The sequence below is a fragment of the Enoplosus armatus genome, chromosome 1 (assembly GCF_043641665.1).
Source record: "Enoplosus armatus isolate fEnoArm2 chromosome 1, fEnoArm2.hap1, whole genome shotgun sequence".
NCBI classification, from domain to species: Eukaryota; Metazoa; Chordata; class Actinopteri; order Centrarchiformes; family Enoplosidae; genus Enoplosus; species Enoplosus armatus.
This window is the reverse complement of record NC_092180.1, coordinates 19,114,864-19,131,896: the sequence shown is the minus strand read 5'-3', so window position 1 is coordinate 19,131,896 and position 17,033 is coordinate 19,114,864. Positions and strand designations below refer to the sequence as shown.

At 40.3% G+C, this 17,033-nt stretch overlaps 1 protein-coding gene across 1 annotated transcript in view; it reads left to right on the top strand.

Moving 5' to 3' along the window:
- ush2a (Usher syndrome 2A (autosomal recessive, mild)) overlaps positions 1-17,033 on the top strand; it is a 190,163-nt gene that overhangs the window by 78,856 nt on the left and 94,274 nt on the right. Inside the window, exons 38-47 of the mRNA XM_070906384.1 lie at positions 477-665; positions 2,002-2,142; positions 3,112-3,187; positions 3,566-3,651; positions 4,810-4,969; positions 8,907-9,069; positions 9,183-9,330; positions 12,702-12,859; positions 14,758-14,905; positions 16,571-16,726. Of these exons, the coding sequence (XP_070762485.1) occupies positions 477-665; positions 2,002-2,142; positions 3,112-3,187; positions 3,566-3,651; positions 4,810-4,969; positions 8,907-9,069; positions 9,183-9,330; positions 12,702-12,859; positions 14,758-14,905; positions 16,571-16,726 (1,425 nt within the window). The remainder of the gene's footprint in view (positions 1-476; positions 666-2,001; positions 2,143-3,111; positions 3,188-3,565; positions 3,652-4,809; positions 4,970-8,906; positions 9,070-9,182; positions 9,331-12,701; positions 12,860-14,757; positions 14,906-16,570; positions 16,727-17,033) is intronic.

Here is a 17,033-nt window from a genome sequence, read left to right as displayed (position 1 = left end):
GAGAAAGATGGGGAGTGCTAGAGAGAAGGAGGGAGGCTGATTGCTGTGAAATATAGCCCAGAATGAATGGCTGGCTATATTAAATCAGTGCTGAAAAAGTTACTACTCTCATAAATACTATTTATGCTAATGGTGAGGTATGATTTACTGGGCCTATTAAAACACAGAGAGATGGGGGATGCTTTTTCTTTAACCTCATGTGCTTTCAACTTGTTGTTCTGCTTTTTCTTTCTCTATTTTCCCCTTTTTTTTGCTTTTGTTATTTTTCTTTTGACATTTCCTCTTCCTGACCTAATGTAATTCTTTTATTTTTCTTTCTTCCGTTCTTTTGTCTTTATTATGTATTGCTTAGTGTAATTGTGGGATGTGGTTATTGCTGCTTATACTTATTTACTCTTCTGTCTTGATCCACAGTATTCTTCTCTTCACAGTGTCCTCTCATTTGTCCCCCTCTCTCTCTCTCTCTCTCTCTTTAGTACCCAGGTCTGTACCACCTCCTACCACAGTGCAGAGCTCAAATGGCTTCAGTGCCAAGGTGAGCTGGGTGCCACCCACTGGTGACATCACAGGGCTGATTGACAGATATGAGTTGAAGGCCTACAATAGAGACCAGCCAGAAGTACCACCCATCAAAGCCACGTACCTGGCTAATGGAAATTTCACAGGTAAAACACACACAAACGTTTGATAGTTTACATGTACATGTAGTACATATATTAAACATACATTCAGTTCAGTGATGCCGCCAATGAGGGAAATTTAACTTAACTTGTTGCCGTTGTCCTATTTAACTTATTGTAGCTGGTTTCCTGCCACCTTCTTGTGAGGCCTGAAAGGGTATTTTGGCACTTTGTGAAAACACATTCATGCTGCCTTTTTCACTCACTTCTGTCTCTCATACAAACACACACACACTGTCCCAGGCAACCCTGTTAATGTCTCCTTGGCAAGTCCCCAGCTTTAGGAGACTGTCTCCATTTGGAATAAGACATTCAGGACTACCCCAATGATGTCATACCCTGGCATCGCTCCTTCTCTCTCTCTCTCTCTCTCTCTCTCTCTCTCTCTCTCTTTCTCTCTCTGTTGCTCACTTTTCTATCTTCCCTCACTTCATCTTTTATGATGATGATGATGTCTGCGTCCGCTGCTGCTATTCGTCCCTCCTCTCATCCACTCTGCCATGTCTCCAGGCAAATATGAAGATGAGCTCTGTCCCCGTCTTTCTCAGTGTCTCTCTCGCTGCTCCCCATTCCCTCCCTCTCTCTTTGCCAGACATTAAGTCCACCGTGATAAGGCTTCTTGTTAATTTATGATGGCCTCGACACCTGACTGCAGAATTACACCAACGGCTAAAAAACACAGAAAGCAAATGAGGGTGTAATGACAGCGAAGTGGGGCCCTGGCCCCTAATTGAATTAAAAGACATGGGTAACAGAGAGAGAGAGAGAGAGAGAGAGAGAGAGACAAGTAGAGGGTGACTGGACACAGAGGGTGAGGAGAGTTGGAGGGAGTGGAAGAGAAGAGAAGGGGGGTGTAAAAGAGTGACTTAAGAAATACGGAAAGGAGTGAAGAGGGCAGAGACGGCTAGGACAAAAAACATCAGAGAGACGACTGAAGCGTTACAATTAGAATAGACTCTCGTTGTTTGCCAAACGCAGTAAGTTTGCTTAGCAACAGTGGCGCATAGAAACAAGTAAAGCATTTAAATTGCACTATTGAAGAACATTGATGCATACTTCACTAAAAGGCATTTAGCCATGTAGCCAGGGTTGGCACAAAGTAGTGTTTACATAGATTCACATCTTTTCAACTGTAACTTAAAACAGTACTTACAACATGCCCGTGTACATGTAATGTACATTACAAAAATGCATCGTAAGGTTCAGCCAAAGCTAATATGAGGTACTACCTCAGCAGTGTGAGTTAGACACAAAGTAGAGCCAAAGTCCCTCTGTCTGTGTTCTCTGCCTCAGTCCGTTATGTTCATGCTCTCCTCTCCAGGTGTGCTGCCAGGCCTCACTCCATCCACTCGATACGTTATCACTGTAAGTGCCTGTAGTCCTGTTGGCTGCACTGAGAGTCTTCATAATGACAGTGGTGATGATAATGATTTGAGATCGAGCCTCACAACCCCGGAGGAAGGTAAGGTTGTAGAGCACAAATGCAGATACAGTATACAGATATATACATACACCCATGAACAGAACTTCTGTCTTTCTCTATCCCTTACCAGTAGCATTCATTTATGACTGTGCATCTGGACACACACACAGACACACTTCCAAACACATTCAGAAACTCTCATCCTGTCTTCTCAGTGATGGAGATTTTTAGCTCTTAAGAGGACGGAAGAGGAGAGGCAAGACAAGAAAGAGGGACAAGTCGGAATGAAATAAACACGAGCAGAGAAGGGAGAAGATGTAAGATGGCTGGATAGAGCAAGACACAAGATGATAAAAGAATAAAGCACATTGCAAGTGAAAGGCAGATAGTACAGAGTAATATTTTTCTCATCTGGGAGGTCATGGAGGGAAGATTACATGTATAAGGAAAGAGGAAGTGGAAGAGGAACATAGAGATTTTTCTTCATATGTTAGTCGCTACATTAATCTGTGTTGGACTAACTGGCCTTCTTGGGGAGATAATGTGACGGCAGGGGTCAGTGCAGAGACAGCAAAAATCAATCTGAAGTAAAAGAAAAAAAACAGATTACTGTATTGATTCTCACTGAGCGCAGAGTTAAGACACTGAACCATGTTACAAAGACTGGAGACGTAACTTATTTATAACTCTGTTTTGCCAAAGTCTATTTTTCAAACGCACAAAACCTCATATGGGCACATTTTTACTCACTTTTCCATGAGCACAGGCACATTTTTTTCACCTTCTCCACTAGATCAAGGGAAAATAAATTCAGAAAACTGTCCTTTTCTTCTTATAGATCTGTGACATCAGATATTATAGAATAATAAACTCTATAAAATTGTGACTCACCAGAGTTTATTTCATTGTTTAGTTTAAGGTATATGCCTTTTGATATAGTAAGATTTTAATGTTGATAATATTATATACTATACATAAACAAATATTTTTATTTTCCTACAATTTCAGCTCCAGATGCTGTCTCTCCTCCAGCTGCAGTCTCATCCCCCTCAGCTCTCTATGTTACCTGGGAACCTCCAGCAAGGTAATAACATGATACATAGTCTCATCTACCTGTCTCACATCCAACTTTGTTGGTCATTATGTTGTTTATGTGTTAAGTTGTAAGTTGTTACATAAGTAAGTACAGACCTGATCTTCTGTCATGTTATTATAAATGTCTTTTCTGACCTACTACTTTATGTGAGGTAAAGATACATACAGTATTTTAGTGAATTAACTTGTACATAAAACAAACATAATGTTGAATGATAATGACAGTCATATCTGCTTTTGTGTAGCATACATATTTTATTTTCACCCTGAATAAAGATGCCCTGATTGAATCAAAACATCAAAATAGTCTATGTTAAATTTAATATAATAATATCACCCTCATGTAAGTTTTTTGTTCCAATGATAGGCCCAATGGAGGCATTACTGAGTACCTCCTCTATCACAACAACCAAATGGTCTACCGGGGGAAAGACAGACAACACAACATCACTGGTAAAGAGGAGAGAGTGTGTGTGTGTGTGTGTGTGTGTGTGTGTGTGTGTGTGTGTGAGAGAGAGAGAGAGTGTGTGAGAGTGTGACTGGAGGGATGGGGCCTCAGTGTAAAGAGAAGGGGAAGAGCGAAGAAAAGCAAAGTGGAGTGGGGGATTAGCATTTGAAAGAGGAAAGAGCATCCCAGTTCTTACCAGGGGAATAGCACTTTGAAAAAGAACGCTAAATACACACACATGAAAATGAAGCAGTGGAGAAACAAAGAACACTAAACATTAGCGCACATGCATGCACACAGTTTGCTTTGAAAGCTTCCACTAAAGAGACTAAAAGTAGGTACGAAACACATGTCACACCACTGAGACTAGAGTGCTGCACCAGGATGCAAATAGATACACACAGACTGAGGAACGCAAACACACACACACACACACACGTATGCACGCACATACAGTATAAGACATACTCTCCATGAAAGATGCGCACACATACAGTATGCAGGGATAGACACAGACTCGCATAGACAGGAGAGTCATCCTGTATGACATTTTATATGAGCAATAGAATAGATTATCACTCATTTTGATTTTACACACACACACTCACATGGCGGGCAAAACATCACACTGCCCACTGTATGTGTGTGTCTTTGTAAGTTAATGAATGCATGATAGCACATATTACCCATGCTGGGTTAATAATACCGAGTGTCTGATGTTCACAGTGATTGGAAGGATTATGGACGTAGTAATTATACAGTATGTGCAAGAATAGATCGTATTACAGAGGGTGAGATTGCAACATTGAGACAGATGGAGAATAGTTTTCAGGCAAAGATAGACACTGAAAAAGAAACAATGATTAAGAAACAGAGCTAAAAGAAAGGAGGGGGGCACAGAGGAATATTTCTGTAAAAAACATAGACAGAATTGAGGGGCCGGGGGTTAAATGAGGGTTAAATCCCCTCACAATAACAAGTTGTGAGAGCAACTTAGGTTTGTGATGTAAATCAAAGACTTGTTTTATGTATTTGAACCATAGACAGAATTGAGCCATCATTTTTGTTTGTGTCTATCTTTATTTCTTTCTCCTCTCTGTCTCTTGCTATCTTGGTGAATGTATGTGTGTGTGTGTGTGTGTGTGTGTGTGTGTGTGTTTCAGGTCTTGGTGTGTATTCCACCCATGTCTTTGTACTGAGTGCCTGCACTTCAGTGGGCTGCACCAACAGTTCACAAGTTACTATACTGACCTCTCAGCTTCCTCCTGGGCCTCTACAAGCACCAACTCTTACCCTGCTTGACTCGCGGACTATTCTGGTGGAGTAAGTGCGTGCCCACATACACACCCACACCCACAAACACTTAGCTGGGCTCCGCATGACACACCTGATGGCACTGTATATGTAAAGAAAGTTCACTAAAGCCATTTGATTTATTTACTTGTATTCTGTAACTGTGTGTATACTGTGTATACTGTACACATACCATCTATGTGTGTGTCATTGTTTTTAGCAAACCATTTACTCAGAGAGAAAGTGAGTATTCACTGTTTCATCACTGGTAAGAATAAAAGTAATTCAAGGTATATTATAGGTTTTCATTTGTATTTCATATGTTGTGTGAAATACAGAGAGAGAGAAGGAGGGTGAGACCGAGCCAGTGACCTTCTGCAGTTGTGTTTACCATGCAGAATATTCTTCTGCACTTGACCTTTCACCTCTAGAGGGAGGGGACAGAGGAAGATAGATCTCTGCACTTTTTCCATCATGTTCATGTGCAAATGTTCTTGGTTTGTGTGTGTGTGTGTGTGTGTGTGTGTGTATATAAGAGTCAATCTGCGTGAAAGCCATTAGTGTCCTGACTGTCACTTACAGTGGGACTCACCGCAGGAGGGCACAGTGCCACTCATACGCGCGCACACACATGCACACATACACAGAGGGTGAGTGAGAGGATGGAGAAGGAGTAATATGAAGGCACACAGTGTCTGAGAGGGTAAATGGTGAGTGTGTGTGGTTAAGATGTGATGATCTTGGAAATGCTTTGATTGTCTTGGATAAGCAGTGCTCAACTGTACTGAATGTCGTGTACAGTAGGAGTGGTTTAGTGACAAAGAGGCATTGAACCGTTGGACCTCATTCATGAGTACTTCCCCTTCTCTTAAATTTACTCAGAATGATTTAAAAAGACAGAAAATTGATAATACCCCATGCCTGATTCGCAACTTGCACAGGCCACTGATTTCCTCTTATTTACCTGACATCAGGATTGATCCTAAATTAAATGTGTGTTAAAGTGATGCAAATTGCCATCAGAGGAAATGGGAACACTGGGAAAGCAAAAACAGAGAAATCAACATGCTGAGGTAAACTAATGTTTGAAAAATTAGTATTATTTATTGCTAACCCTATTAACCAGAGTCAGTTGTGTTTCTACGGAGCCACAAAACATAGTTAGGATTTATGCGTATCAGTTTACCTGTGGTTCTGACCACACGTTCATTTTCCTCTTACTCAGAATCTTAGGAAATAAAATATATTGACAATATTTTTTCACAAAGGGTCTTAATTTGTACTTATGCACCAGTTGACGGCATGAAAAACAAATGACTAGGTGTAATACATCATCCATGAGAGTACTGCTGTCTGCAGAACAGGGATATGTATCATACCCTGAGCCTTTAAAATGTTTTTCAGCTATATATTCACCAGGTGTGGGAAGGCTGCGTATTGCCTTGTTAGCACATTGGTAATAGGCTGAGGTTGAGAGATCATACTTGGTCAATACCTCTCTATTGTGTCTGTGAGAAAAGCTGAGAAAGACAGAGAGAGAAAGACAGCACAACTGTGGAAAAATGTGAAGGAAATGTAAGAAATGTTTAAAAAGAAAGTGAGATAGTGTGTGTGTGTGTGTGTGTGTGTGTGTGTGAGAGAGAGAGAGAGAGAGAGAGGGTGAGAGACTGTGAGAAAGGTTGAGGGAGGCTGCAGGATGCCAACAAAACAATATCAGCAGATTTATTCCCCGACCTCACCTCGCAGTACCTGCCACAAACACATTCACACACACACACGCACACACGCACACACACACACACACACACACCAGCAGATACAGCTGCAAAAATACCCACACTGTCAGAAATTGTGTCACAAATACATAGAAAACCTGATGGGACACATGACGTATTGAGAGGTAAAATCAACTATACCTATCTTAACTAAAACAATCCTATTTGTTTTATATTCCGGTTTGTATTCTTTTTCTCAGTTTTATTTCCAATCTTCAATACTTTAATGTGTTGTTTGTGATTATTTGATGGCACCAATGCTGTTTTGTTGAGTGGGCAATGTAGAGAACAGTAGGAAAGATTGGAAAGAGGGAAGATGCAGAATTTGAACCTACTGCATCTCAAGTGCATGGTTTTCAATTTAACCCCTCTGTTCATCTGTGTGTTTCATAACACACTTTTAAAACCAATGGTTTTCTAAAAACCATTACCGCAGTGAATTATGACACAGATTATTACAACTCCCCTTTGATTTAGTTTTTCAAAAGTGGACATACATCACACTGCCAATCGACAGCATATAAATCTTATTATAAATGTGATAGATTAGCCACAGTGGCTAATTGTGTGCTAACACACACTCATCAGTCATTCAAAAACTGGCTTTTAATGGGAGGAACCAAGAAGGGAATCCATCACTTTTTAAAATGGCCTCCCTCTGCTACCATGCCAGGAGGGTTGAGTTACTCTCAGGGATTTGTGAGAATTGCAGAACTATTTATAAAACATGTTTTAGTGCTCCTTTATTTAGGAATTATGTATTTGCTATGATATTCTCAAAATCTTAGGGAAAAAAGTGGATCAAGGTCCATCATTTATAAAACACGTGTGTAAATCCCTGTTTAAAAATAGTATTACTATAGAAATGTATTTTTCAAAGTTAGGATGAAATGAAATAAACAACCCGGCCCCTTCACAAACAGTTACCTCTCATTTTCTCATGACTGCACAACTTTTTACATGCTTCAAAATCTCTTCAACAACATCAACAGACACAAATCACTTCACATTTAAAAGGAGAGTAGATAGATGCTGATCATCCAGACACATTCAGCAGCTCCCACAATCCCTCATTAGAATACATAAAAAACAACAACAGTAGTTTAGCAATAATGAAGCATACAAAACATTGTTGTTCTTCAGGGAAGTTAAGTGTGCATAGCAAAGATTAGGTTCATACTTTCTTTCACATTTTGTAATGGATAGTCAACTTGTTTCTATTTATAAATACTCTCTTGTCTCTTGTCCTCTCCCTCTCTCTCTCTCTGTTGGGGATGACCTTCCTGTCTAAATATAGAAAAGGAGACACCTCTACCTTACAAAGGAAACTGTGTGTACAGTTTACGTGTGTGTGTCGTGTCTAAGAAACCTTAGCTCTCAGCATTGTGTTTCCATCTGCAAATAGATGGAAACACAATGAGAAAGGCACACACGTGTGTGTGTGTGTGTGTGTGTGTGCACACTCTCACGCACAGATACACAAACAGAAATCTGGTGCAGTCATAGGACAAAAGGACTGCCAAGGAAGCCCACAGATACATTTTTGTTTTGTCTCTCTTACAATCATATTTTGATCTTTAGTCTTAATGGTGCCGTTGTATAATAAATACCTGTGCACTATACCATCAATATATACACATTGTTTTTTTTTAGAAATAGTAGAATATTTAGTTCTGCATAATAAACAGTCAGTTAACACGTGCAACCAATGACATTCAAGCAGTTCTGGTAACATCTTAATATACAGTATATTTAAAAGTAGCTGTCAGTGACGGTTATTTTTGAATGATATATTAGTATATAATTAAATGTGAAATTTTAAATGTGTAAAAATATATATATATATATTATATATCAGGCTGTTTAACTGTAGTTAACTGTAGTTAAACAGGAAAAACTTTCTTTGTAGTTTTGGTGTCTTCAGAGAAATGTTGTGACTAAAAAGATGAAATAACACCAGCCTTATTTTGAATCTGTAAATTAACTTGACACTACTGCTATATGAAAAATATAGTGGAATAAAAAGTCAAATGTTTCCCCCTGAAATGCAGTAAAGGTGTCTCACTGAAAAGCTCTTAGAAAATGGGATATTAAAGTAATGCTCTGGTCCCTGAAATCTGAACTTAAGTACAGAGCTGTAGTAAATGTACTTCGTTACGTCCATCTCTGCTGGTTCTTCTCTCCCTCTCCAGGTGGTCACGTCCCTCTCAGGTCAATGGCGCTTTGGAGTTGTATTCCATCTTCCTGACACATGATGGTGCAGAGCCGGTGCTCGCCTATAACAGCTCAGAACTTTTTGAAGACCACACACTCCGCAACTTAACCCCCGGAACAGCTTACACCATCACACTCGCTGTGAGTCCCTCACTCTGTCACATCACTTTTTTGATTTGCATCATCACATTAATCCATACATTAATGTGTGTGTGTGTGTGTGTGTGTGTGTGTGTGTGTGTGTTTCTTGTCAGGCCTGCACAGGAGGTGGGTGTACCTTAAGCCCTCCCAGCCAGGCGCACACTGAGGAGAGCACCCCAGAGAGTGTTCCTGCACCGCTGGTCATCCCTTTGTCCCCGCATGCACTCAACGTCAGCTGGACACCTCCTGGCACTCCAAATGGTGAGAGGACACACACTTAATCTGGCACATACAGACAGATACATAGCCAAAAACATTCAAATATACATGAACATTTATCAACAGTGACATTTAGGATGAAGAGCTAAACCCACGCAAACACATACACGCTTTGACAATGACAATGTTTTTTAATAGTTGTTTTTTAATGGAAACTGAGATAAAACATGTAGAAGAGGAGAAACATTAACAAGAATCAGGATGAGGATAACAGCATTCGAAGACCTGGACCATCGTACAGGCATCCCGTACATGTGACTGTGAAACAGGAGAACATTGTACTTTGTGAAGGGAATCAGATGAGACAGAGTTAAAACAGTTAGAGGAAAACTGGAAGAGAAACCAAAAGGAGAGGGCATGAAGGACTCAGAGAGAGAAAGAGACAAAGACAGGGGAGAGAACATACAATTTGAGACAGAGACTAACGGAGACCGGGAGTGAGAGGGCAGTGCTTCACCAAGCTCCTTTAAGTGGATGAAAAGTGCTCCCTTTTGACTGAATAGAGAACTGCAGGCTGGAAGCACACAGACTCACAGTGACTGCCTTTCTCCCTCAGTGTTCTCTACTCTTCTTACCTTCATCCTATTCACTTGCAACCAATTAAAATCCATTGCGCAGATCTGGACGTATTTCATGTGTATTAATGATGTGAATTTGAAATCCGGCTATTGGCTTGGAACCGAGTAAATAGTTAAGCTAAGTTATTTGCACTTAACTATTTTCTGTGGGCAGATGTTTTAAAGAGATTCAAAGTTGCTGACAGAAGAGTCTCCTGCACAATACAGTTTTGGAATTCGAATGCATGAATTAAAATTCAACAGTTTAGAGTTTAACTACACAATAGACTAATGTGTTTCAGTGAGAAGCAGTAAGGAGAGATTCATCATCAATCAGTACACTTCTATCTGAAATACTTCAACATTTGCAAAACCTGAAAATATTGCAAAAAGTCTAAAGCCGTAAAAAGCAAGTGCTTGCTCTGGGTCATGTCTTGCTCTCACATCGTTTCAAAATCCACATCTGTTTTTTAACTGTATTTGAATATATATCACTGATCCATTTAGTATTCAAGCATCTACAGTACAGTAATTGTTTATCTTCAATAACATTTAACCAAAACGTACACACCAGAGAACAGAACAAAGTATGTATTAAATCTAAGCGCAAAGTACACATTTTTAAAAACACCTTCAAAAGGCAATGAAACATGGGGCACCCCCATATCTTAGGGGTTAAAAAGTTGACCATGAACTGCAACCTCTCCAGTTTGAGTCCGACCAGGGTCTGTGTTGTATCTCCCGCTCCCTCATTTCTTGCCTTCAATGCCCCAAAAATACTTTCAAAGAAGGCAATGATACACATCATTATGACATTTGAATTTTGACTGTATAAAGTTATCATCACATAGCACATACATCAAACAATCAGATGTACTTGCGTCTCTTAAAGGAACATAGTTCAGTACGTCTTCAAATAGTTTAAAGAAACTTATTCTACCACATGGTATACTGAAAATATTGTATTTTCTACAAATAAAACACCAACATTAATTATCAAGAACGGCATTAACAAGTGCACATCTTATGAAACCAAATGAATTGAGTGATGAAAACCATCTGAGGATTTCCCACCCCATTTCACAGTCTCCAACATACAACGCACTGCCACATATTATCAAATGTTACTGCCATGCTCGTTAAAGTATGTGTAATTCCATAATGCGTGTGTGTGTGTAATGTGAATCGTGTGTGTTTTACGCTTAATGCCACATGAGTGCATTTCGCACCATAAACCCTGTGATGTGTGTGGATATTAGCCTGGATAAATTACTTAAAGCTTTTCTCATCTGATGACAGAAATTTATAACAAGGAGACACTTAATCATGATTACCCGATTATCTCATGCTTAAAAAGCTTTAATTTTTGCTTAAAAGGGGAGAAGAGCTCAGTGCCTTTTTTTTTTTCATTTACTCTTTTTTTTTTTCCATAAATGGACGGCAACAATGACGATGATGATGGTGATGGCTTCCAGAGGAGTGAGATTCTGTGTGTCTCTCTCTCTCTCTCTCTCTCCCCCCTTCTCCCCAATTCCGCAGGGATTTGTGGGGGATAATCCTCTCGGGGATTAGGTCGGGGCAACACGCAGACAAAGAGGGGAAATAAGCCTGTTATGCATTCGCTGCTTCATTTCCCAACCTGTCTTTATTACAACCTATACTGATATGGGCTTATTCACACACATAAGCACACAGAGACGTCCGCACACATATATACACACACACTCTCTCGCACACGCATGTGATTGGCCACATTAAGAGCTTCCCAGATGTAGTTGGCGTCCGTGGGGTTTTTGTGTCTTCATTTCCCTGATAGGTGTGTATATCTGTATTGAGCAATAATAAAACCCACACATGATTAAAGCAGAATAGACTCTTAGTTCTTAGCACTGATCTTTTGAGCCCCCTGTATGCATTTTTATTAAGGAAAAGCACATTTGGCACCGTACTGTTTCATTTTTTTATTAGGTGGATGTAATGTAATGTAATTATTGTGCCTGTGTGTGTATGGACACATGTGAGTTCCTATTTTAGTGTGTGTGTGTATCTTTGTGTGCATGTGGGGACTGTCCATGTGGATGAGTTTGAGTGTACACACCTATTTGCACCCACATTTGTGTGTGTGTGTGTGTTGGCTGTAGTACTGTCCTTCTGAGGGCCTTTATCCTCGTAACGCCATGGTTGCATTTGTCGTTTCAGTGCTGTTTTCATCATTGGATCACACTAGGACACATTGACTGGCAGGTCTGGAGCCCCTAAATCAGTTTTCATTTGCATTGTAATCCAATGACCCAGACTGCACCCCAACATAGCAAAGCTCACTTTGTGATTGGGATTCCTCATAGTCTCACAGTCCTACAATGTACAAGTGACCGGTGCCTACAGTGCTTGAATTGCATCAGAAAAACAAATCTTAGAAACAAATTCTGAAAATTATGTAAAAGAAAATGTGTAACACACTTTCATACCGTTTCATACCGTTGTCTTCAGTCATATAGAATTTTTTTGTTTTATAGTTAGCAGTTGGAGTTAGGGTTATGATGTTGTGTTGTGGTTCAGGGCAGAGAGTGAATGCAACACATTGGTTATGTTCACATCCATGGAGAATTCTGTGCTGTACAGAGACACTCATGTAAACTTTTGGGACAATAAACACCAAAACTTGTTTACAGTGACTCAGGAAAGCCCTCATCATTAGTGGCCTGGCTAAGATGTCAGGCTTACTGTGGCATGAAAACATTTTTATTTTTCTTCTGTATCTCATACATGTCATGATCAGATGTGTTCTTTTGACAGGCATTATAACCAGCTATGGTCTCTGGCTGGATGGAGTCCTCATTTTAAACTCCAGTTCCTCCCAGAGGTTCTTTGTGGTGGACGGACTCTCTCCGTGGAGCCGACACATACTCAGGCTGCAGGCCTGTACAGCACGGGGCTGTGGCAAGGGACCAATGGTCAGTGAATTTCTTACTAGTAAACACAATTTATTAATTAATACGAGAAACTGCAAGATTCTTTGTGAGATCTTTGGACATAGGCATGCTTTGTAAGTCAATGTTGTGGTGTTTCTGCATGTCCTAGTGACCACTCGTATTACTAAAACATCTTTGTCCTTGAAATTTCAGTAGAAATTCTTCTTTTTTCTGTTTACTTCTGAGCTTATTTCTCAGGCTATATATAACATTTTTCTCTGGACCTACACTGGACTAACACTTCAGAAAATACTGGATTGGATGAATTCTTTAACATCAGTTGGTGAAACAAAACAGCAAAATTGATATTTTTATGATGCAGATTTTCACTGAAACTAACCAACACACATGTCTGCCTACTCAGACATTTAGTGGTTTTGTGTGTGTGTGTGTGTGTGTGTGTGTGTGTGTGTGTGTGTGTGTGTGTGTGTCACTGGGTGTCATAAAGGTGATCGATTCTCTTGGCTCAATAACGAGGGTTGGCGTGGCGACAGTGACATTTGGTAGGAAATGCCACTCCGCGCTCAACGATGTCTCTGACGACAGGCCATATTTTGGGGCATTTTTCCAATACGGACGCCATGTTTAGTCAAACACCAGGAGAACAGCTGACGCTGCAGAACAGGAGGAGAGGAAGGGGGGAAGGGGAGGGGTAAGAACAGGATGAAGGGGAGAAGAGGAGGAGATGACAGGATGGACGGGAAAAGGAGAAGAAAGGAGTCAGGGAAAGAGTGAGTTTAGGGATAAAAGAGTGAAGTGATGAGGATAGAGTAAATGGTCAGAGCAAAGTGAGGATGCATAGAGCAGCAGAGGAGAGAGTAACAGGAGTAAATGAGACAGAAGAATATGGGATGAATATCATGTCGTATTTCGAAACTGGAAAAAAAAAAAGCTTTGAAAGGTTGAAATCTAGAAAAAAACAGTTTAGCTTTTCTTTTTTGAAGCTAAGTTTTGAAGGCCTGCATAATGTTTTGATAGGCTGAAAATGTCAAATCTCTGCAAACACGATTTTGCATTTGAGTTTCCCTTCTTCACTACTGCAGGACTATTTTTACAGTGTTTCTCCAACACAGTTTCATATTTGTAACTGCTGTCCGGGTGTATTTAGTTTGTTTTCCAGGTTTGAAAGATTGTAAATGGTTATCTGAAAACTGGTGCGCATATGTTAGGGAAGAAGTTTTAAATAACTGAAACGTGAGTTTCGAGGGGCCAGTCTTTATTTTGAAACCTTTGCTGATGTGCATTTGCACTCCCTTTCAGAACTGAGTTTACAAAGCAATTATGATTATAATCAAAACATTATGCAAGCCTTTAAAACAATTTCGCAAAACCCTTTTTATTAGATTTTAAGCATTCAAACACTGAGTTTCAATCTCTCTATGCTTTTTTTTCATTTTTAAAATATGACATGATTCATTCCATAGAAGAAGGCAGTGATGGTGGTAAGAGAGAGGGAGAAGAGTGAGTGAATTGAGAGAAAAGCTGAGAGGAATAAGGCTTTTATTCCTCCTTTCTCTCTGAAAGGAGGAATAAAAGAAAAAGGGTAGAAAACTAGAAGCAGAAGTAATGCCGGCCAGATGTGTAGAGCTGTTTCATTTTAAACCAAAACTGGTTGAAGTGTTATATTTTAACACCTTAATTAATCCTCTCAGTGAAACACCATTATGACCCTTATCAAAACGGGGCAGATTTTGTTATAAGATTTTTTATATTTTAAAATTACATCTGTAGCTGCTGGATGGATGAGTGTGAGTAGAATTATATTAAAAAAGAGTAAAATACAGTGTATAGTTTATTGTGCACATGCAACATGTCTGTTCTTCTGTGAATTTGAACATAAGTGTGCTTGTATGTCTTTTCTTTTTTTTTCTCTAAATCAGGTGGAGATGCGTACATTAGAGATGGCCCCAGAAGGCCCTATACTGCTAGAATTGACCAATCAGAGCTCACGATCAGTCCGAGCCCGCTGGACAGCCCCACCTAGACCAAATGGGAACCTTAGCTACACACTGTACTACAAAAGCAAAGGTAATACATACAACCATGCTCTCTCTCTCCCTCTCTCTCTCTCTCTATCTCTCTCTCTCTATCTCTCTCTCCCTCTCGCGCTCTCTCCTCTCTCTCTCTGTCTCTCGCTCGCTCTCTCTCTCCCTCTCTCTCTCTGTCTCTCGCGCTCTCTCCCTCTCGCGCTCTCTCCCTCTCTCTCTCCCTCCCTCTTTCTCTCCCTCTCTCTCTCTCCTCTCTCTCTTTTCTCTCGCTGTCTCTCGCTCTCTCTCTCTCTCTCCCTCTCTCTCCCTCCCTCTCTCTCTCTTTTCTCTCGCGCTCTCTCCCTCTCTCTCTCTTCTCTCTCTCTTTTCTCTCGCTCTCTCTCCCTCTCTCTCTTCTCTCTCTTTCTCTCTCTCCAATAATTACAACTTCAGTCTTAGTTTTAGGTTTTAGTTCAAATAAAATGTTCTTACAGTGGAAACTTTAAGAAAGAAATAAAGATCTGTTTTACTTTAAATTAGGTTTCTCATGGCTAGATTCTAATTAATGCAACTGCTAACTTCTACTTCTTATGAAAGGCTGAATATTATTACCAATTTCAAGTGGGTTTTTTGATGAAGAAGTGTAAAGATGGGTTGAACAGGATAATAGGGAAAGAGATACACATGTGTACACATACACACACAAACATGGCAACTTCTGGCAAAGTCTGGCACGAAATGGGGAAGTGAAAGAAGGAGTAATCAAACCAGAGCGGTGTAGAAAAGACAAGGTTCTTTGAAAGAGGAGATGATATAGGAGTCCAGAGCAAAACAGCAGTATGTAGATGGAAGGAAGAACAAAGACAGGTAGCGGTAGACAATCGTATACAGAGAAAGGAGCGATGAGATGCTCATATTTCCATAGATGTATTAGAAAAGATTGCAGGTAAAAACAACATAAGACATGAAGAACAACAAAACAGAGGATGAGACTAACAAAACAGAAGAGGAGAACTGGACATGGAAAGAAAAGGGCAAAGAAGAAAATTGAACAAGATAACAGGAGCATGGGGAAACGGCAGAACACACACACACACACATCCGTTATCTAACACAGATTCACCAAGTGCGCTCTCTCTCTCTCTCTCTCTCTCTCTCTCTCTCTCTCTCTCTCTCTCTCTCTCTCTCTCTCTCTCTCTCTCTCTGTCCCACATGCAAATACATACACACACACACACACAGACTTTGATCTGCGCCTCACAGAGGAACAGACAGATTAAAATGAGTGGAGAGAAGGGTAGAAGAGGTGTGAAAGAAAGAGAGAGATGGTGTTTCGCTCTAGTTACCCACAACCCCTTGTTTCTTTGATACACACTGCCTTCATCAGTTCACACAGAACTGATATGTGTTTGTGTGTGTGTCTGACTAAATATATTGGATAGGCTTACATAGTGTAATTTTCTGATCCTTGTTCTTTGACTATCCTTGCATAACCTCAATATGGAGACCTCTCTCTTTTGATCACTCTCAGTTAATCCCAGTCCGTATTCCTCTCTCTTGAACTCTCACTCATTCTGCTCTGCTCTCCCTCTGTTATCGTCACACTGATGACTCTTAATAAATAGACGTGTGCAAGACATTACTGTCTTCCTGCTCACTAGATATGTACACCATGCTTGGTCTAAGACCTTACATGTCTCTTTGTGTGACTCTCTCCGTCTTTTAGATGGTGATGGTGTGTTGGATGGAAGTACAGTGGCAGGCAGTTGGTTGTCTGTGACTGACCTACAGCCTTACACCAACTACAGTTTCTGGATCAGTTGCTGTAACACACAGGGTTGTGTTGAGAGCCTACCACTCAACGTTACTACGCCCCCAGCAGGTACACACGCCTTACAAACTTGATTTTCACTAGAAACAGCCACCATATGAATCTATGTCTTGATCAGATACATGCTGATATGATAAGTGACTCATCACCCTCATTAATATTAAAAATGAGGAGTTGCATGAAGAAATGTGATGTTCTCAGAGTAGCTGCCATCCCATCCATCCAATCAAGTCTATTTCCTTTGAGGTGTAGGAAGGGTTCATGTTGATCTCTGAGTACAGGCATGACCTGTAACATGTACTGTACAGCCAGCATGACATGATATCTTTCTCAAGCTAATTGATCCATGACCTTGTCA